This window comes from Callorhinus ursinus, unplaced genomic scaffold, assembly GCF_003265705.2.
Source record: "Callorhinus ursinus isolate GAN/ISIS: 27379988/994484 unplaced genomic scaffold, GSC_fseal_2.0 scaffold4, whole genome shotgun sequence".
Taxonomy (NCBI): Eukaryota; Metazoa; Chordata; class Mammalia; order Carnivora; family Otariidae; genus Callorhinus; species Callorhinus ursinus.
This window is the reverse complement of record NW_027397066.1, coordinates 40,621,802-40,644,568: the sequence shown is the minus strand read 5'-3', so window position 1 is coordinate 40,644,568 and position 22,767 is coordinate 40,621,802. Positions and strand designations below refer to the sequence as shown.

Genomic DNA, 22,767 nt, shown 5'->3' with positions numbered 1-22,767 from the left:
CTGAGCCCCCCAGGCGCCCCTCCTAGACATTTAAATACCATCATCACTCTTAATATTTCACCAGTGTAAACTTTCTTAGCTAATATATAGCCCATATACGAAACTCCCAATTGTTCCCCTGAGTTTCTTTATAGATGCTTTTTCTTGATCCAGGATCCAATCAAGGCTCATGTATTGCTTTTAGCTGTCTATCTCCTTAGTCTCTAGAAGGGTGTCCTTCCTTTTTTCCCCTCTTTCTTGACAATGTCACTTTTGAAAAAAGTTGTTTTGCAGAATCCCAATTTGTCAGATAATTGCCCTATGATTATACTCAAGCTGGCTACTTACGCTAAGAACACTACTCATGATGTCCTTCTCTCTGCAACCCACGAGGAGGCTTACCGTGTCGGTCTGTCCCACTATGAGTGATACTAAACTGGTTCATTCAATTAAAGTAACATCCCCCAGATTCTCCACTAACAGGTACTTGCCCTCCTCTGAAATGGTATATAATTTATGGGATGCTATCTTGAGACTGTGAATCCTGCTCCTCAACAACCTTTCACCTGGTGGTCTCAGCATCCACTGGTGATACCTGCTCGAATCGACTTTACATTTGAAGACATGAAATGGTGATTTTTCTGACTCTCTCAGGCTGTGCCCCTACTGGCTGGAGTTCTTCCATAAACAGAAGTTCTATTCACCACCTTTCCTCTTTTCTGGACTTAAGGATTTTTGCTTTTATTCAGTGTTAGCATCTTTTATTGCCTTTATTCTTTGTGATGCACAAATTGTCCTCATTTGGGCAGCGGCCCCTTCAAGCTGGTACCACTGTCCTTCTGACATGTCCCCGTCAAGTCTTTGAGCACGTCCTTGCTTCTGGCACAAGACATCCCAGATCACTTTGTACTTTCTCCACCCTAGACCTGAAATCAGCTATTTCTCCAGGGAGCTTTGGTGATAAAAACCCATTTTTACAGGTAAGTGACACGCTGTTTATTTTTCCTAAGGAAGTAGACTAATTGGCTATTTTTACAAACCGATTTTTCTGTTCCTAATATCTAGCCCTTAAAAATGAGAACCAAGAGTCACCATTTCCACCAGCAATATTAACCTTTTCAAAGCTGGATGTGCTTCCTTGTATTCCTCTGTAGAGCTTTTACCTACTACTACTAAGTATAAATAATACATATTGTAAGTAATATCAATGTAAATATTTTATATACCTTATAAACTAAAATATGGTTCATACTAGAGCACACTGATCTATTTTTAGCAATAAATTTGTGAAGGTTTCTTTTTTGTAGCTAACTACAAAACAGTTCCCATAATCTACTGAGATAATAAAATATCTGAAAGTCAAAAACCAGAGTAAATGTTTCATTTCTGTGAATCTACAACAATTTAGAACATCCTCTATTTCTTCCTGATGTTTGAAAAGTACAAAAAGATAATTAGACTATTTTAGAAGGCAGAAAAGGCTTCTTTAAGGGCCTGAAATGTTTGCTGACAGCTAAAAGCAGACACTAGATATTTTTAGAAGAGAGGGTTTTCCAGATAAAACGAACAGCAGGTGCAAAGGCCCCATGGCAGAAGGGGGCATGCCAAGTTCAAAGATGAAAAGGAAACCATTGTGACTAGACAGGGTAGATGAAGAGGGGAAGTGAAAGGGAGGTTGGGCCAGGCCATAAAGGGTTTTGTGGTCCATACTGTGTTTTTTTTTTTTAATTGAATCCTAGAAACAACTGAAGTCACCCCCTACCATGGGAGAGACCACAATCATTGGGCTTTGCACCTTGGAAAGCTCACTCTGGATCTCCGTGGAGAAAGGTGGGGAAAGAAAAAAAAAAAAAAAAAAAAAGATGCTGATAGCCTGTTAGAGATCTAGTGCCAGACCCCAAATGTGGGGTAAACAGAGGCTAAAAGGACATCCAAGGAAGTGTAAGTGGGAGTCTCGGAGGCTGGAGGGGAGCAGGGCTAACTTTGCATCTACTGTATGATTTGATTTTTTTATTGTATATATACATAACTAATAATATTTTATTAATAATACGGGGGAGGGTCAAAGAGGAGAGAAACCAGCTAACCCCAAAACATTTAAGGCCAAGGTCTCTGCTCTTTACTGGAAGGGAAGGTGAAGGACCAAAACCACAGGAAGTTGGCCTGATAGCGGCAGGTGATCTGGCTAACTCCTGCCCAATGAGAGGAAGAAGAACAGATGTTTGTCCCAACAGACTCGAGGGCAGGGACCACTCATTTCGACAAGTGCTGCTACACTTGTAGCAGCTACAAGAAAAGGAAGGAGCTGTGAGTCCTCAGGTAGAATCGCAAGGCCAAACGTGAACGAAGTTCAGCAGCATGCCTGGGAGTCCAGCACCACCCTGGACAAAGGTGTCCTGTTTGAAAGACGATCAGAGCTCCTGTCTGGAGTGTAAAGCATAAAATGCCCAAAGTAAAACTTTCCCTTCACAGATGTACTGAAGACAGTGACATAGGTTAGAGCTAATATCAATAAAGAGTTTAATCTGCTTTAAAAGGGGCCCTGCCCCACAGAGCCTCTGCACCCACCCCCATCAGGGAACAGGCCGCTGAGTCACCCCATCCGAACCACAGACTGCCATCTAGTGGTCACTCCACAAGAGCAAGTGCAGAGGGATTGCCTTCTAACAGGGCCTGTGAAGAAACTGGCTTGGGGAGTTAAAGCAACCAGCCTGAGACTTTCCAGAAAGCAGCCACATCTTCAGCCCGTCCCTGCTTTTCGGTGTAGCACATGTGAGAAGACTCATATCGGCCTGAGAAGGGCAGACCGTGCCACTTCGCTCAGAGGCATCCTCTCCCCAAAACAAAATGTGAACCTATCATGGGGTCATTTCTTTCTTTTTTTTTTTTTTTTTAAAGATTTTATTTATTTATTCATGAGAGACAGAGACAGAGACAGAGACAGAGAGAGAGGCAGAGGGAGAAGCAGGCTCCCAAGGACCAGGGAGCCTGATGCGGGACTCGATCCCAGGACCCTGGGATCATGACCTGAGCCAAAGGCAGATGCTTAACCATCTGAACCACCCAGGCGCCCCGCGGGGTCATTTCTTATGTGAGTTTTGCTCCTGTAACAGATTCAGAAGCACCAGGAAGCAGGACAATAAACCTCAAAGGTTCTAAAACGAAAAGTAGTTCTCCATTACCGGGGGAAAGGCCTTCACCCCTTCACTTAGCCAAAGGTATGTTTCTAGCCCATCAACTTCTATGCACCTTCTAACTTCTATGCAAAGTTGGCTACATCTCTAACACACTTTTGTTCTGTGTAACGTAAACATCCCTATAAACTTAATTCATCAGAAGTAAGCCTAAGCCCACGTGCTGGAACAAGGCGATAAATAACAGAACAGTCAACTGAAATGAGCGGTGCCTTCTCCTGGCTGAGAATGATCTGCAGAGCTTGGAAAGGAGTGTGCCCCCCGACTGCCGTCATTCCTTCCGGTGCTCACAGAACACTGGCCCCAGCGGGGCTGAGAGCCCAGGTGTGACCACAGTGCATCATCTCCCCTTCCCGGTTGGCGAGGCGCTGCCAGAGACACCCAGGGAGTGGCGGAGCGGCTTCAAACCTCTGGCTCCAAAACCCACGGGCTTTCTGTTTCTGGCACACTCCCACTGTACAGTAACCATTTTTTTACACTTTGCATTTTAATCAAATATACTAATATATGATAAATACAGGTATTGTCATATACACTTTAATTCCAGTGTGAGTTCAAAACACTTCACTGGACAGGTTTAATAAAACCAAAAGAGAGCAAAAAAAGAAAAAAAAATCCAAAATAGGTAATTCAGAAGAGGGACCACTTTCCCTCTTCCCAGCATATTAGTGATTAGCTTCTAAGCATTCTTATTCTTGTTTACTGGGCATGCATACCTTACAAACACAGCACTTATTTTATCAATTCAAGAAGCCTAAAGAGAAGTGGCCTTATTACTTTTGGATCTTCTGCCTGCACTTTGCTTCCGAACCCCTGACCTGAACGGACTGTCTTGTTCATGGATTTTGTTTCCCCAGGATGTAGAACACTGTGCTTGGCACGTCACGGCCATTCAAACACTTGCTGAACAAATCATGCATCTAGGGAGGCCCAAGGGAGGGGGAGTGGAGATTCTTACAACTTGACATTGGACTATTCTGAACTATAAAGAACCTTAAAGGTTATTCTGAGTAATTATCTCTTCCTCAGTGATGGGGAAAGCCATCTCAGAGTTTCATACCAAAAAAAGAAAGCAGGCTCCTCAATGTCCTTAGAGTGGGTGGCTTGTCATTTCACCCTGAATTGCAAGGACCAAGTGGCCGTCTCCTACGGGAACCCATCTGCCACCAAGTGCGTCACACCAAGCGTTAAGTGGGGTTCCCAATAAAGAACCGGCAGGGTTGGGGCGCCTGGGTGGCTCAGTTGGTTAAGCGACTGCCTTCAGCTCAGGTCATGATCCTGGAGTCCCGGCATCGAGTCCCACATCGGGCTCCCTGCTCAGCAGGGAGTCTGCTTCTCCCTCTGACCCTCTTCCCTCTCATGCTATCTCTCATTCTCTCTCTCTCAAATAAATAAATAAAATCTTTAAAAAAAAAAAAAAAAAAAAAGAACCGGCAGGGTCCCTGCAATCCCCCCAGGACCTCCTGAACATACACAGACCTCTTCCAGGGAACTGCACGCTTCCCAGGCAGTGTGGCCCTCATATGGGAAAGGCCTGGCATTGTGTAACATTCTTTGGTAAAGGCAAATGTAAAAAAGAATCCAGAATGACATAAAAATGGGTATTATACCCTCCCCCTCTGAAGACAAATGAAAATGTGCCTGAAAAATATTGATGGTGGCTTCTCTGAAACCTTGAAATAAAATCTTGATGTGGCCATGCATTCATCATGACAAGGACCCTTAAAAAAGAGCAGCCACCCTGCGCTGTGTTCAGAGGGCAGCACAGGAAGGCCGTGAGGGAAACGAGGAGAGTGAGCAGACTGAGCAGACTTGAAATTGTCAAGGACATGCACCCAACACCACAAACACAATTTTTATTTATTTATTTATTTATTTATTTTAAGATTTTATTTATTTGAGAGAGAGAATGAGAGAGAGAGAGCACGAGAGGGAAGAGGGTCAGAGGGAGAAGCAGACTCCCTGCCGAGCAGGGAGCCCAATGTGGGACTCGATCCCAGGACTCGAGGATCATGACCTGAGCCAGAGGCAGAAGCTTAACCGACTGAGCCACCCAGGCGCCCCACAAACACAATTTTTAAAGAGATTTCCGAGGACTTAACCCTAAAATTCTAGAGCATGCTGTCAGGAAAGTGTACTTGTAAAAGGGTGACTTGACTTTTACCCAAAACTCATCTGCCATCAGACAACAGCTGCTAGAGGAAGAACGTGACTTAAAGAATCAGAAGTCTGGGATTTTCTTCCCCTTTCTGCCACTTACTTCGATACATCATGTATCCCTAAGCCTCAGTTTCCTCATTTGTGAAATGTGCAGGACAAAGCCTGATCGGTCTTCCTCACCCGGCAGCCTCAAATGGGCTCAAATGAGCGAGCAGTGAAGTGCATAACCAACTACTACGGCCAGGGACAAAGAAAGCATTTTTATCAATAACAAACGGACAATGCTAGTAAGCTGGCAAATTCCAAATTGTTAAAAACCATTTCCACTCCAATTTCAATCCAGTAAATATCAAAGTCTATTATTCCAAGTTAAAGTGAAAAAAGAGTCCTTCCGAGTATTTTAGATCAAAGTTACCACGTTAAGAATCAGCACTTCATCTTCCAGTACCACTGAAATATTTATCACCCATCCCAACTGTATCCTTCAATGCCCAATAATAGAGTAACAACTGTTTTCTTGAATGAAACTTAGTGTGTGCACCCCCCCCACACACACGCATGCACACACATGCGTGCAAAGTGAACTCATAAAACCACTGGGTTTTTTTCTTATTCTGGCTCAAGTAACACAAACAGAATTGCTATTATTACTTTTTAATCACTAGAGTAATGAAGTTCCAATTTTGCCCAAAGCTAAAATCAGAATATATAAAATAGAAGCTATCAAATATTTTCATTTCTAAGTTAAACTTCAGTCAACTTTTTCTCCCTACCTGTAAACCAGATGCTAATATGCCTTTGCTTTTTAAGCTCTAAGCCTGTGCTAATATGGTAGTCACTAGATGCACGTGGCTACCAAGCACTTCAGACAAAGTTAACACAAACTGAGGTGGATCAGAAATGTAAAACATATACCAGAGTTTGAAGATATAATATGAGAAAAAGAAAAGCCTGTTAATTCTTAAAATACTGATTATATGTTGGAATAACAACATTTTGGATATCTGGAGTTAAATAAAATACATTAAAATTAATTTTACCTGTTTAACTTTTTTTAATGTGACTGTTAGAAAGTTTAAAATTACATATGTGGCTCACATCTATGAGAAAAGGCTGGTCTATTTCTATTGGGTAGATCTGCTCTAGAAGAATACTAAAATAAACAATATATATTATATAAACATTTTAATTGCTAAAATGTATGCATAATGTCCTCTCTTCACCATAAAAATGGGATTTGGTCTTTACACCTATGGCCACAGGTGAAGTCTGCCAGATCACTTGGCTTCCTCCAGTCACCCAGCCCGGGCTCCCTGACATCCCAGGGAGGAAGCAGCCAGCTGGGCAGTGCGTGGATGCCTCCCCACAAACCCCTGGCCCAGGACAGCCTCAGGACTTACTGTAGAGAAGTCATTCCTTTTAACCATTCCTGTAGAGTAAAATAACCCATGTTTTGTGCATCCAATTTCCAAGCTAGGACAAGCATAACTACCTGTATAAAAACAAACAAACAAAAAATTAGAAAGACCAATCAAATCAGAATGACAGATCTCAGTAATTAAAACATATCAACAACTTTCCAAATACTTCTGTTCACGGTAGTTTAGTCACTGAAACATGAACAGGGTAACTTCAAAAATGAGTTCTAGTTTGGAAAACATCTAAAAAGTTTGATAATTAGTCTGTTGACAAAGGCTTGGAGGAACATGAACTCTTGTGATGCATGATGGTGGAAATGTAAAGCCGTTAACCTCTCCAGAGGGCAATTTTGCAATATTCACCAAAATTAAAACCAGTTATCAACACAGCAATTCCACTTACAGAAAGTTATCTTATAGATACACCACACATGTAAAGATGTTATTATTCAATAATATTCCGGCAGTCTTATTTACAGTAGCAAAAGACTGAGAACCAAACATCTATCAATAAGGGCCTAATTAAGTATTTCCTTGCTGAATGCTCTCCACACAAAGAAATACTATGCCACCATTAAGACAAATGAAGTAGAGCTATCAGCAGAAACGGGGAACAATCTCCAAGGTTTATTAAGTGAACAGAGCAGGTGCAGAGCAGAGGGCTACAAAAAATAAAAAGGTCGGTGGTAGGTCATAGATAATAATGGCGTTGTATCACAAACACATTAATGTTTGTGAATTTAACTGTATACACTGGAGGAAAACTATTTGAAAGTGGCCCAAAATTCTACTTAAAAAGCGCTGTGCCTGGACTGAGCACAGGCTGAGTGGCCCAGCTCCATCACTTCTCAGTGGGGCACCACTCTGGCTTCGAGGGAGTCTTCGGAAACTCTGGAAGCATCAGGAACTGTGACAACTCTAGTTTCCGGCACTGCTTATCACTTAGCTGCTTTAGGGAAAAGATGGCCCAGAGATCCTGATGGTGAATTTAATAAATGCTTGAAGGTATAAAGACAAAATTACATTTCAAAGGTACATCCAGCTTCAAATTGTCCAGGACTCCACAGAGGGACAGAGCCGAGTCCACCCATCCATGACTGGGCAAGAAGAGGAAGCCTTCCCATCTCGTCTACCTCAGAGACCCAAGATAAGATGGGGAATAACTAAAAAAGAAAGTAGGTCAGCCCTAGACAGGTAAGGAGGGGCAGGGCTTTGCTAGGACCATCCCACCACTCTGTGTGTGGGCTGGTTATCTCTGGACAGTTGTCCATACCTAAGGGACACCCAAGTCCTGAACTGGGGATCGCATAAACACTGCTGAATGGCTACATCTCCATTTGTTGTAACAACAACAACAATAAAAACAACGGGAAGAAAATAGATGTTTCTGCAGAAATTGGCCAGGGACTAGCATAGTCCACATCTGGCAGTTAATTTTATTTCTTTACACAGGACGTGAAGGCTTCAACTACTAGAACTTCCCCAAACATTAATCCACCATCCACGTGGCCCCACTGGATCAGATGGTGATGGTGGTAGGAGGATGATAGAACATGAAAAAAGTGAAGGCAAGCAGTCAATTAGAAATCACTTGAGATGATTTAATTAGCCCCTGAGAGCCAACACACACATTAAGTACTCCAGAACAATGGTATGAGGGAGATTCAGAAAGTCTGTCCTTTTGTTTGCCAACAAGGTAGTTTATAGACTAAAAACGTCCAGCTTTGTCTAATTTATAACTGCAAGATTAATGAAAAGCTTTCTCTTCATGCTGACTTTATGGTTTTCCACCTTGGAAATGATTATCCATGAGAACCCACTGAGTCTCTAAGCCCTTTCATCAAATCTCAAATCAGTACATATCGATTTTTAAAGTCACTAGGTTTTTTAGATTAAAAAATCTAGATTACTAGGTAGATTAACTAGCACTGATTAGTAAACCAATGTTTCTACATATCATACACATCATCACAAAATATCATCCCTTAACAGGTTAAAAAACTTTAACTTAAGAGACCAGGGGGCTACTCAGAAAAACTTCCCAGAAAGATATGTTCTTCCAAATATTTACACATTAGTGGATTTCTCCTCATCCCTCAGCTTTTCTTGGAATTCTGACTCTGGCATACATATCAATTTACCTAGGTGGAATAATCCACATTTTCTAATTCAAACTTGGTATGTTCTCAAACAATATCTAAAAAAAAAAAAATCTATACTCAATCCTCTATCAGAAAGACTTAAAGTTCCACATAAACACTTGTTAAGTTAAAACAATGGTTAGGACACAGAAACACACACACACACACACACAAGTACGCAAGAAATGTGGCTAAAAAGCCAAGTTGATATTTGCAATGAGTATTTCTTTACACAAAATGGACCTTTCTTACCGTAGCTAATCAGGATGCTAATTACTTAAAGGATTTTGCTGTTGCCTTAGTAAATGACAGCAGATTTGAATTTTACAAGCCTGCTTCAATTTCATAAGCTCTAAGTCTTCAGGCAAGGTGAGGGCTTTAAAGCCTATCTTTAAAGTGTTTTAAAGTACTAAGTCAACAGTGCTGACAAGCCTTTAAAAAAGAATTTACTGCTTATTTTTCAAATGTTAACACTTCTGATACTGGGATGCATTCACAACTGATGCATATCTGTTTACTTAGCAATGTTTTTTCTTTCTTAGTGATGATATAATATACAACTTCTGTTAGTGGCATCTTAGAAATGAAGTACAGTAATAAATACTTTAGAATAATATTCTGAATTTGGTCTCCTGGACTTCAGTGTGATTCGACACTTCAAGACTATTTCTTTTCCTAGAGAAACCGAGCACTAAAGGCCTCATCACTGCTCCCCAAAAGGATAAGAGCAGCTCTCCGTTACTGAGTACTGGTATTTGAAGAACTAGAATCCACACCAGCACTCCCTACCCCCCACCAACAGGCCTTTCCCTGCCCCTGAGAGTAAATGCTCCCGGAGTGCCTCTCACACTGGCAGCCTGACCCTGGCCTCCTGATCTCCTCCCCGCCGGGCCCTGCTGGCCCCCGCTGGTTCCCTCCGACCTAGACTGACGACTGTGCTCTGGGTAAAACCTTTAGGTCCGCTCTCAGGCCCAACTCACTCTCACCCTTCTTACCATTCAGTCCAGAAAACACTCTGCCAACCTTGGCCCAGCTGCCATCAGGAAACTCCCTTCACAAAGCCAGTGAAATGTTCTTTTTTGTGTCTATGACTAGTCTATGGACCACATCAGGCAAATACTATTGGCCCAGTTGTCCCTAAACCTATATAGCAAGCTGAATAATTTATTAAGATACCTGAACTGGATCACATTAAAATAAAAAATACAAGACAGAAATCCATATAATGAGCTAAAGGCTCTTTAGAAAATGTAGCGCTGGGGTGAGTAAGGGGGAGGACAGAAGCATAGAAATATTAAGGGTAAAGAAAAGTTTTAAGAAAACAGTGTGAAGTCTTAATTTCTAGTTGTCTTTAAGAGCATGATATATACATGGGCACCAGCTATCTTGCCAAGAAGAGTGAATGAGGGGGATGAGCTCTTGAGATCTCTTCTAGATCATAAATTCATTTAGGATCGAAGACATATTTGTTAAATTGGAGGCTAATGCAATATTAAACTGCATAGTTAATGAGCCAAGGCCCTTGCACGAGCATCATTTTTCATTTTAGTGTAAGAGAAATGATGTAGGAACAGGAAAAAATATTCAACATGATAAGAATTAGGAAAAAATCATTAAGCATATAAAATAACTTCTGATTAAATGTTTTTAAGGAAATACTTAGGGCCTTTATATACTAAAAAGCAACCCCTGTGTTAAATTCAATCAGAAGTGAAAGAGCTATGAAAAATTCTTGATAATTACAACCTACTCAAAACCCTTATGAACAATTAATTATTCAAAGATCCGGACAAACTCTGCATTAGGCTGGACTAACTATAGAGGGGGACAAATAGAGAACAGACTGTGACTCAGTCTCCCAGCTGATCTCTCAATGGAGGTACACATGCCCACACCACTTTTTAAACATCTAGTTTAATTACTTTATTACCATGCCTTTTATTTACAAGAACGTAAACAAGAGAAAAAATGACTGGTTACACCATACCAATTACAAGAAAAATTTTTGCTTAGAAATCAAATTAGAATTGGAACTTATTACTCAGATTGCCTCACAAAACTGACACACCATTACTTACTTCTTTACTGTTGCTTTATCTGTCAAGGGACAAAAGAGTTAAGAAAAATAGTCAACTGATTTGCCCAACTTAATAGGTTAGACTTACATTTTCAGGTTCGACCCCAATGTCTTCACAAAATTTCTCCATGCCTTCAGGACCTACAACATCATCAGTACCTGCGATGAAATGCAACCTTATATAAATTAAATCTTACCATGTACGCTATTACTCCTATAGTAGTATTATACCGTTAAAATATTTTTAAAGTAAACTAAAATCAAGTAACACTTACGGGCCATAATCCTTTCTGAGAAAAGAAATCACCAAGTATAAACTAGAAAATATTCTGGAATTTCCGTTACTTTTTAAAGGATTTGGCTCTGCACAATCATTTAAGTCAATTTATTGCCATGCCTTTCAACCTATGGACACAGGCTACACATAATTTGTGTCTAAAGATAAGGCTACCTGAGTTCAACTCCTGCTCTTTAAAGTAGCTTACAGCTCTATCTTATTTTGGTAATAATTTCAATACATACAATAATCTCTGGAAACCTAGCAGAGAACCACATAATATTCTTTACAAAATTAACTGGGAAATAACATAATTGCTTCTCTTACATAGGAAAAAAGCAAGTAGTCTTTCTGTTGACAAGGCAATAAAGCCTCTTTCTTCCCACTCTGGCTTCAGCTCTGTTTCCTCCTGAAAGAACTGCCTACATGTTCCATCCTTACTTTATCTCCCATTCATTCTTCAACCACTGCAATTTGGTTTCTGCTCCTCTCTCTCTACTGAAACTCTTCTTTCCAAGGTCACCATAACACCTTCGCTGCCAAATCTAACAGTCAGCTGGTTTTTATTTTATCTGACCCCTCTGTGATAAACTGAAACTTTGAAGTTCCTTCTTCACAAAATTTGCCTCCTCCCACAGCTTCTGGAAGTACCCTCTCTCATCTGGTTTTACTCCTACTTCCCTTTTGGCTTCTTAATGTGTTCCTTTGCTTTCTCCCGACTTGTTAAATTTGGTGTGAGGAGTTCCATCTTGAAACCTCTTCTAGTCCATTCTATACCCTCTGCCAACGAAGTCTCATCGGTGCTTGAGCTCTCGGGCCCACACTTTCCCTCTTAACTTGGGACTGTCTACCACGTCACCGCCTGGCTACCCCACCTCCTGTTGAACGGCCACAGCTAAACTCTTCTGCCCCGAGCCACCACCTCACTGAGTGGATCATCTCTCCATGCCACGCCTGCTTATCCTCCCATAGTCTGTCTCAACTGGTGGCCCCACCAGGAAACAGAAGCCTGGGAGTCCTCCTGGACTCTTCCCTTCTCCTACACTCTCCACATCCGGTCAACTAGCAGGTGCAATGCCAGTTTTTCCTTCCAAATATTTCTTAATTGTACCTATCCTGTGCTGGCCTGTTCAGGCATCATTCTCTCACACTGATGACCACAGCAGTCTCCTCAGGAGCTCCTGAATTCCACAGCCCCGTAACCTCTGACCCATCCTGCACATGGCCACCTAAAGGAGCCATCCCAGACACAAATCCCATGCTGGCATCATGTCCTTCAGTGGCTCCCCACTCCCTGAAGATGAAGTGCAAAGTCTGGCATATCGAGTAAGGTTCTCTATGAACTAGAGCCTCCCTTCCTCTTCGGCCTCCAACCTCTCCACCTTCAAATCAAGTTTCGTGAAAATAAATGAATCAATAAGCAGTACTCAATGAATAAAAGCCCCAGAAACACTTACCTGTGCTTTGCTCTGCACACAGGTCCTGACACACACCCACCACCAGACTGTTCTTTGTGGCCTCAGCCCATCTTCCTCTCCCTTCCCCATGTTAACTGGCCAACTCGTTTTCAGTCTTGAAGACTGACACCAGACAGGGAGTCCTCCACTCCTCCCCACCCCCACCTACAAAGGCTGGGAGGGGCAGTCCTCTGAGACCCCCCAACAATGCCAGGAGTGGTTTTCTCACATGGGGTACATCTGCGTTAAGTCCCAGCTCCTCTGTCTTTCCCTCTGAATTCCTCCAAAGTAAGAGCTATTGTATTTCTAGTGGAACCTCAGCATTCCACCTGGCATGGAGCAGTTGCTTTTAGAAAGTTTATTAAATGAATGAATGAATACCGGAATACAGGAGTCACTCTAATCTTTGCACAGCTCTAGATCTACCAAGTCCTGCAGAATCCACCATCTTCATAGGTCTGTTTCATCCAGGTAACATTTACTTGACATACTGTGGACCTATGCACTGTGGTCGTTGCTAACGATTAAGAAAACATGGTCCCTCCCCTCCAAGAAGGGAGACAGGGCATAGGAATAACTCCTTTTTTCTTTCTTTTTTTTTTTTTTAAGTAATCTCTACACCCAACATGGGACTTGAACTCACAACCCGAGATCAAGAGTTGCACGCTTAACCGACCAAGCCAGCCAGGCACCCCAGGAGTAATTTCAATATAAAATAATGATAAACAGAGGTGCCTGGTAGGCACGGTCGGTCAGTGGAGCACGTGACTCTTGATCTTGCAGTTGTGAGTCCAAGTGCCACGTTGAACGTAGAGATTACTTAAAAAAATAATAATAATAAACCACAATAAATGTGTAAGGTGGCTGTCCTCAAAAGATGAATATTTAAAATCACCTAGAGGGCTTGTTGGAAAGTCTTATGTCCTTTCTCTGCTTCAAAGCCCTGGCTCCCCTGAAGTCAAATTTAGGCCTTTCCCCTTGCAATGTGGTCACGGCAAATATTTTCTTCTGCATGCTGTTATTTTCCTTTTAATCACAAATGTGCCTTTTTGTTACAAGATGTTTTGTTTCATATATTCAAATCTGTTACCCTTTTCTGGGACTTTCTTTATTCTCCTTTTATAAGTTTTTCTATGTATTCCTAATTTTCTTATCTTGATTATTAGGGGAAAAGTTATTGTTCAAACAAAAATTTAAGGAAATCTTTATATAATACTTAAATATTAAGACAATAATAAAAGCTATTATCCAAATAAAAGATTATGGCATTTCTAATCCAGTTTTTTTGCTACATTAATATATAAACATGATACAAAATTTCATTTAAAAGCGAAAGTGAAAAAAAGTTAGAAAGCAAGTTTCCCCTCCAACCCCTCCCCACTCCTCAGAGACAATCATTTATTAAATATTCCTTTAAATATCCTTCCCCAAATAAGTCATTTATAGAATTCTACATCCATGGAATAAGTACATGTTTATTTGCTGTTTCTGTTCATCCATGAAATTCTCTGTGGCTTTCCAGGGAGAATCTGATCATTTCATCTCCAACCAATGTTCATTTTTGCCTCCTTTCCAGTTATTTATTCTCCATTCTTTCTATGTCTTGTCTAACAGCCCTGGCTCATCATTTCCAAAACAATGGCAAATAAGCATCACAAGGGTAAGCAGCCTTACCTCAGTCTTCACTCAAATGAAAATACATCTAGCATTTACCATCTGATAGGCCGCTAGCTTTGGCTCTGACGGCACATATACCCACACGCATGCAGTCACGTGTCTATTCTACAAATGACACATGAATACAACCACACGGGAAAATACTCCAATGGACAAAGTCAGGACAAAATGGACTAAAAAGAAAAGGGTGTTTTCACCCTTTCCTTACCAGTCCAGCATATATCTTCTCAGACCTTTATGCTTGTACTCAGGTATGTGCAAATACACAATGAAATCACTTTTAAGTTTGTTTACACACAAGGGTTCATACTAGGCCTATAAATCCTGCACCTCACTTTTGTCCCTGCATGTGCCTGCTGGTCTCCCTGGGCGAGTGCCCGCCCACGTGCTCTGCTCGTGGGCCCATCTGCCATTACCCCACAGCACGGGAGCACGTGTATGGGTCACCATTCTTTCCATGGTTCTACTACTGTAAAGATTCCGGCTACGAGATCCAAGAATTCTTCTCATGAGGAAATATCCACCTATTCCTATTTTGCTAAGAGGTTTTGTTTTTAGGAACAGATGCCTTTTTTGTGGTATCTACTGAGAGGACCCCTTGGGAGGTGGTTGCAGATGTGAAAGAAAAAGTTACTTTATAATTCTTTTAAAATTCCTGTCTTTGGTTTCCAATTCCTCCTGATTTAAAAAAGCTCTTCTGCTGTTATCTATCCTTGAGCCTTGCAAGGCACCTGACTTCCCCGGGCCTGTGCACGGGGCCTTGGTGTCCCGGCTGACCTCCCCCTTTCCCCCCAATGTCCGTCCCTCCAGCCTGGCCACCGACACGGCTCTCTGCCAGCATTCATCCTAAAGACGATGCTTCTCGGTCTGTCTGCTGGCTACCCTAGAAAATGAGCTGAGTGCACCCTAGAGCCTGGCACACAGCAAGCCCTCAAAGGAGGTTTGCTGAGGTATACCATGCAGCAGTCATGTTAAGTTCTCCAGGGTTTTTCCTTTCTTCCAGATTCCGTGCAGTGCCATTGTCATGTTAGCGATATACACTTGCATTTGTTGTTTTTAAAGAGCAAGTTTTTAACCCTATGACTTACAGTGGCATGACTGCCAAAAGTAGTATTCTATCCTAAAAATAGTAAAATGTAGCTTGCTAATCAACATTATTTAAAAGATACCCATAATTCTGCTATTTAAAACAACTTTTCTCTTTTTGGCATGATCTTTCTCGTGCACACATTTAAATTTAGTTGTAATCACATTGTTCGTTGGCGTTAAGATTGTATTTACGCTAAATTTATCAACTCACTCGTAGAATTTAGCCATCTTAATTCTAACATTAAAAACTGAGAATTCTTAAACAATGAATCATGGAACACTGCATCAAAAACTAATGATGTAATATATGGTGATTAACATAACAATAAAAAAATTAAAAAAAAAAAAACTGAGAATTCTTAATTCTGAGTATGTAACTGGCTAACACAAAGTGGGTCAGAAGTGAAGCACGAAGGAGAGAATTTTTAAAAAGTTGTATCTAAAATCCCGAGCTGTGGAATGCTCTGGTAACAAGCTAGTGGAGATACATTTGGAAGGCAGATACACTGACAATCATCTAAAAAACAGTAGTCCTCCCACTTTCCCCCCGGCCACCTTAAGCAGGGGCCCCTCATAAATACATTTTTCATCATGGCCCCAGGCCCTCAAGGGAAAGCTTCCATAAGGCCACCATGTTGCATCCCTGAGGCAAACGAGGCCACACTGTCCCCTGCGTCGTCCTTGGCCTCAGTTCCCTTGCTGACAGACCACTTGGTCACTTAGCATCTGCTCCTGGTCCTTAATCTCATTTTGGAAAACCAAAACACGATCCTGTCATAGAACTTAATCCCAAACAGAAACTAAGGGCCCACAGTCAGTCAGGACTCGGGAGAACTTCTATGATCTACATCTATGTGTGAGTTTCCCTGTAACTCTGACATCAACGTTGGCACGTGTTTGGCTTAATTCCTTATTCTTAGATATACTTCAGAAAGTGGAAATTAGGTAAATTGCTTCTGTAAAACTGGTTATTTTCATCCTAATGAAAAGAAATGGGACTCCAGTTTCAGATGGAGGACTAAACAACACTCCCCCAACCTTCCTTTCTCAAGTCACCAAGAACTCAAATCCAAAGTAAAAAAGGGAGCAAACCTCTAGCCACAGAGACCCGGAAGAAGAGCCCCCGGTGGAGCAGGTTTCATTTATTAAATCTCTAAGAACCAGAAATGGAGTTGATCAGGATTTGAAAAGGGGAGAGGCTGCACCCTAGAATGTGTAAAGGAGCGCTGGCGCTAACTGGCCCGGGAGAAGCGGGGACGAGCAGGGCTCAGGCTGCAGGAGCCACGGGCAGTGGAGGACAGGGTAAGGAGTGGAACGGAGAACTCTGGGAAGAAGGGAAGGGGCACCCATGTGAGACAACGGCACCACCAGGGCCCTCCCGCCCCTCCACCCACCTCGGATTAAAGTGCAGGGAGTCAGCCCAGGCCAGCTAGCTCTTCCCTAAGGTAACAGAACTCACCACAGGGGGTATCAGCACCTAAAGCCTTCCTCTGGCTAGCTAGCACCCCCGCCTCACAGCCTGCCCCGGCAGACTCATCCCACAGCACAACCTGACAGTCGCCCGGGGTCATCTCACCATTTGCTTTTCTTCAGTAATGATCTACAGCTTTTATTCATGTGCTTGGGCTATTAGAAGTGAAAGCAGGTATCAGCTGGACCTCCTAATTATTCCCAATTTCAAGCCATTTTCCCTACTAACACAGGAAAAGAAGACAAAATGGGGGTGGGGGTAAAAACAGGGATAGCCACACCCACAAAACCTTTTTGCAGGGATGAACTGCAAGGAACCACCTGGCAGGGATCTCAAGGAACCTCAAGAATGTGGCTTAATCTTTATCCCAAATGTCACCTTCCTGAGCCAGAGAAAAGCAAACAAGATGGAAAACTGTAGCCTGCTCTCTTTTTAAAGGACACAGAAATGTGGCCATACCAGGGAAAAATGATGTCTGCTTATAAAGGAAGACACACAAACACAAATCAAAATAGCTGTGCTCCGATGGTAGAATTAAGTGTACTTTTTGTCTGTTTAAAACTTCCTTTTCATAACCCACTTCATAAAAATCAATGTGAACCAAGATAAGAAAGCAAAAACCTTCACAATCAAAGTGATACAAATATGAGAAAACCATTCATTCAGCACCCATGTATCGAACACCTGGGAAAGTGCCAACCACTTTTTCTAGGAATACAAAACGTCTTTGAGAGATTCATTTTCTTGTGATTTAACATGGAAACACATACATTCTAATACTATGTAAGTTTTTTTTAAGTTTTATTTATTTATTTGACACAGAGAGAGAGACAGCAAGAGAGGGAACACAAGCAGAGGGAGTGGGAGAGGGAAGCAGGCTTCCCGCGGAGCAGGGAGCCCGATGTGGGGCTCGATCCCAGGACCCTGGGACCATGACCTGAGCCGAAGGCAGATGCTTAATGACTGAGCCACCCAGGCGCCGTAAGTATTTGTACTAAGGCTGCTGTCCTGCAAACAAGATCCAACTCAAACTAGTTCAAGTAATGAAGGAGAATTAATTCACTAGAAAGATACTGGAGTAGCTCACAAAAATTCAAAGACCTACAGGAATCAGGATCACATCCTTTCAAGTCTACCGCCAGAAGAGAAAGATGCTCTTCTCCTAGCAGCAATCTGAAAATCCCAGGGGAATTTTATTTGATGGGCCTGGCCTGAGTTACCTGCCAGCCCTTGGAACAACTTCTGTGGCCAAAGGGGCAAGGCTCTTAGCAGAAAACGAATAGGGTGAGGTAGGGGATTGGTTGGGGGGGCAGGGGAAGGGGGAGGGAATGGCAAGATCAGACCACAGGAGGAACCCCCGTTTGGACACCTAATACAAGGGCATGCGAGCCAGGTAGGAAAATGTCCTTTGGGAGTAAGCTAATGAAGGGGCCTTGAAGATGTACAGCAAGAACTGTCTGATGGCAAAGCGGCGAGAAAACACGCCAGGTGGAGGGGCAGCGGTGAGCCTGTCAGTTCTCTTTCAACCCAGAGGGAGCAGGGAGTTTTTTTCAGCAGGAGGCGAGCCTGGAGCGGAGTGTTAGGGAATGACTTTGTCTGATCTGTTTTGTTTGTTAAGTAAGACCACAGGAGGCCCATGAAACCTAGGTGGGAGCAGAGACAGAGGACAGGAAAATCAGTTTGAAAATGGCTGAAATCATCAAATGTAGAGGCTATGACAGCGCCAGAAACACAGCAAAGAAGAGGGGTAGAAGAGCCTGCAGCTCAAACTTGTCTGGAAACACTCCTTTTCTTTTTATACCGCACAGTGACGAACAACCCTGGATTGCAGTCTATTATCCAACCAGCTATTGTAAGCTGCAAAAATAGGACTGAATTTAAGACATTTTAAATGACAAAACAAACATTTTCTGCCAAATCATCTTTCAGAATAGACACTTAATATAAGAAATTCCATTGCACATAAGGGTTCAAAGCAGCAAAGCCTATTTTAACTTTGATGTCCAATCCAAAGAGTCACCCACTACCAGCATTCTAAATAGGTTTCCTAGCAATCCTGAGTATTTCTCCCAAGTGCATTCATCTTTTCAGTTCCCTTCTAGTGTTCTGAATTCTTTGGCTTAGCTGCTGGCTATAAATAGGACATTTGGTGATTTGTTTCAACTATGTTCCCTCCCTCAAACGGGAAGAGACGGCACACAAACCACATTAGAAAAGTACACATTTTAAAATTCTTTAATCTTCCCTAAGGTAGTCCTTATTTTCATAAGGGACAGTCTCAGATCATCTAAATGAGGACCTACCTGCATATTCGTAGAACCACTCTAAGCATCTCTTACTTGAAAAGGCTTCTTCTTCAGTCTTTATTCTGGTTGAATCATATTTCCTATACATGCTAGAAATTGAAAAAGGAGTCTGAAATTATTTAAAGATGCAGAGTTTCTGTTAAGTAGCAGACAGTTTTTCTTCTTTTACCCAAACCAGATATCTCTTCAATCAGTATTTCCAGTATATTTTAAACATTTTACTTCCTGCATTTGGAAGCTTCAGCTTTTATAACTACAGTTTTACCCAAAACAGAATTAAATGGTAAATACCTGATACACACGTTTTACTCTCATTAACATGTAATCAGTAAGGACTGATTTAATATCCCCCCTTCTACCTCACTAGCCAGAACGAACTACAGAGTGATACAGTGAGACACAGCCAGAAATGGCTAAGGTGTTTCCTTCCAGCAAAGACCCTAGAACTCACTCCTGGCTCTGCATCCAATTCTCCTGACTTTCATGTCTTACAAGTCAGGGTGGGCACAGAACACAGTCTAAGGAAGAACCTGCCAGTACTGGACACGTCAAGGGAACATTAAGCAAATAAAAAACATCAAATTATGTCCAAGCGTCCAGGGAGAAAAGCCTCAGGAGAGAGAAGTAGAGGAGCCTGGCTTCTGGCCCTTTCCTGTTGTGCCCCGCTGGTGTGGAAACACCCAGAACAAGCTGCACAACCGAGTCAGGAAGCACGGCCGTCTCCTCCTGCAAGACTGTGACTCTTTGCAGGAATTCTGTATTTTATGATGACCGGGGGGGCTAAGAACCAAGATGTTCCCTATCTGGGGAGGGGAGAGAAGGCAGGATCTTTAAAGTAGTCATTTCAATAGAAAAATTATGAGTATATACTTTTTCTTTCCCTCATTTATACATAAATTGCCTAAACAGGTGTGTGTATGCATATATACATGTAAACACTTATGAATGCAGTTTTAATTTCTATATTATATATTACAAAAATCATACATAATTACATTTTAGTATTTATTCATGACCTAGACATTCACCAGAATATCTGCATATACCCCTGATTAGAGATTCTGGGTTTTAATACTGAGCATGGCTATAGGGTATTCAGAGACTGAAACTGCAACCCCACCAGTTTTGTATTTCTTCTCTAAGAGGTAGCCACACTACCCAGAAACAAAGGTGGGACTGGCCAAGGGTTCAAACATATAGCTTCCAACCCTGGGCCGAGACATTCTCAGCTCACAGTCTGTAACTGGTCAACAACATGGAGACCTACACAGGACACTGTAAAGTTCCGATACTCCACTTCAAGAAAGGAGGGAAAAGCAACAGGTTCATTGGCCTGTAATGAAGTGCCTCAAAGTGCTCTACATAAAAAAGGACAACTGAATACCATTCAGTAAATAAAAAAAGATACCGATACATGCTATTATGTGGATGAACCTCATAAACATCATGCTAAGTGAAAGAAGCTTGACACAAAAACACCACTCACAGGAAATGCCCAGAAAAGGCCAATCTGTAGACGGAAGCTGGATGGGGGGTTGTGGGGGTCTGGGGGTGGGAACAGGGGAGCGGACTGTGAATGGGCATCAGGGATCTCATTGGGGTGGTAGAGGTCTTCTGAAACTGGTTTGTAGTGACGGTTGTGTAACTCTTAACTACTTAGTAAAAATCACTAAATTGTATGCTTAATGTGGATGAAAGCTGTGGGATGTAAATAAAGTTGTTCTTTAAAAAAGACAAAGAATGAAACTCATCTAAAGCTACAGACCCCTATCCCTTGGGTGGCCAATGAAATGCTATTGGCAAGAGGACCTCACCCCCTCCTGCAAGGCAGCCACCAGTTTTTACACAGCTTTCTCATTCGGAGTTATCCCAGACTGTGGTGAGAAGTAGCAAGTGCTCCACATGTAGTCACAAACTGCTATGTGATTATTAGCATTTAACAGTTCCATGACAAGAACGGTGACACCACCAAAGAAGTGACCAAGTGACCCGGCTTCCCAAAGCTGAAGATCACTGGTCTAAACGTTGCTGGTGACTGTCCTCTGAGTCACTGCCATCCTCTCCCAGATCACATTTTCTGCTCAGCTGGTATAGAAGAGTGATAGCATTTTCACGTTTTCAGAGTCCATCTCTCTATCCTTCCACCGAGTTGGAGCACATTAAGTGTCACGGCAAGGAAAAAACAGAAACAACTCATCTAATCCCCTTGATTTATAGATGTGAATATTCAGGCCCGTGAGTGAAGTAACCTACAGAGCCAGAATGGAGGAAAATGGAAAAAAGGCAGAAAAGAAGGAAATTACGATGTTTGTTCGTTGTTAAAAAACAAAAAGAGCAAAGTAAAAAAGACACATGAAAATCGAGGTGAAAGAATTAAAGATGCCTAAAATAAACAAGTCTAACGACTTTTCAAGTTACCCAATTAAGCAGTTCACTTGTCTGAAAGAGAAGTGGTTTGCAGAGTCTTCTTTTTCACGATTTCTAACAAATCCTCACTCATCTGAGACTCAACCTCTGCTCGGCCACCACTCCAGGCAGGCTCAGAGTGTCCAGGCCCCACGGCACCCTCAGGCCACTCGGCCCAGGGCCGCTGCAAAAGCAACTGTGGCTTCCTGTGGTTGTGTTTGGTGAGTGAGACCCCTTAGGAGACAGATACATACCAATCCCGTGGTCCTCAACAGGCACAGATGGCAAGCCCTTAAAAGGAAAGAAAGAAACTCTACACCAGTTTTGGTGGATCAACTAAGATCCACTAAAACAAAAAGTCGACTAAGACAAAACTTCAATTTCTCAGAACTCTACTTACCTAATCTGGCTTTGTTTTATAAACCCACACGTAAAGTAAGTTATCACAAGATAATTACACTTTGAAAGCGTGCCTCTTTGATACACGTCACTGAGTCTGATCTATTGTCTCTGCGACATACCCATCGTGTCTACTTTTCTTGGCGGATAAGTCATCTCCGGAGGCAGGTCTCCTCTTTTTCCTCGGCGGCATCACTTTACTAAAGCAGTCTGAAGAGCTGCAAGACCGCAGGCTTCCTAGGGACAAAGAGTCACAGGGTACAACAGCACGTTTAGCCACATCCTAACATTCCCAGAGAACGCCACCCGCCAAATTGAGAACAGTCGTGGCTTATACTGTAAAGGGTTTAGATGTTATCTGTAAATGTTACAAGGTGAAAAAAAAGGTTATTAGCTCTTCTTTGGGAAAATGTGATAGTCAAGAAATAAACCTTGCAATGACACAAGTAAGTTAATACCCCCCTACCCCCAAAACCACATTAGAAACAGAAGTTATCACAATTTCCATTTACTCTCCAAAAACACTAACGTAAATCATCAAAGCTTCAGTCTCTTTTATATGTCAGTGTTCCTTCAAAAGGAACTGCGCTATCTCATTTGTGTATTTCATTAGGCAAGGCCAGATCAACCAGTAACCTTGAATCTAAAATACAAACAAGCACATCAGTCCCAATACTCTTAAGCTTCAAGGGATATCTGATCTTAGAAGAACAGAA

At 42.1% G+C, this 22,767-nt stretch overlaps 1 protein-coding gene across 6 annotated transcripts in view; it reads right to left on the bottom strand.

Annotated features, from left to right (window-relative positions):
- Positions 1-22,767, bottom strand: part of DCUN1D4 (defective in cullin neddylation 1 domain containing 4) — a 76,945-nt gene that overhangs the window by 16,226 nt on the left and 37,952 nt on the right. For 5 of the 6 annotated variants that reach the window (XR_012377909.1, XM_073891658.1, XM_025887533.2 and 2 more), the window contains 4 exons: positions 22,174-22,288; positions 19,244-19,335; positions 11,058-11,128; positions 6,734-6,825 (listed from right to left, as the gene is read on the bottom strand). Coding sequence is in view for 5 of the 6 variants with exons in the window: in XM_073891658.1 (XP_073747759.1) it covers positions 6,734-6,825; positions 11,058-11,128; positions 19,244-19,335; positions 22,174-22,288 (370 nt within the window). In the remaining variant the exon portion in view is untranslated. The remainder of the gene's footprint in view (positions 1-6,733; positions 6,826-11,057; positions 11,129-19,243; positions 19,336-22,173; positions 22,289-22,767) is intronic. The other variant, XM_073891661.1, reaches the window with a different exon arrangement.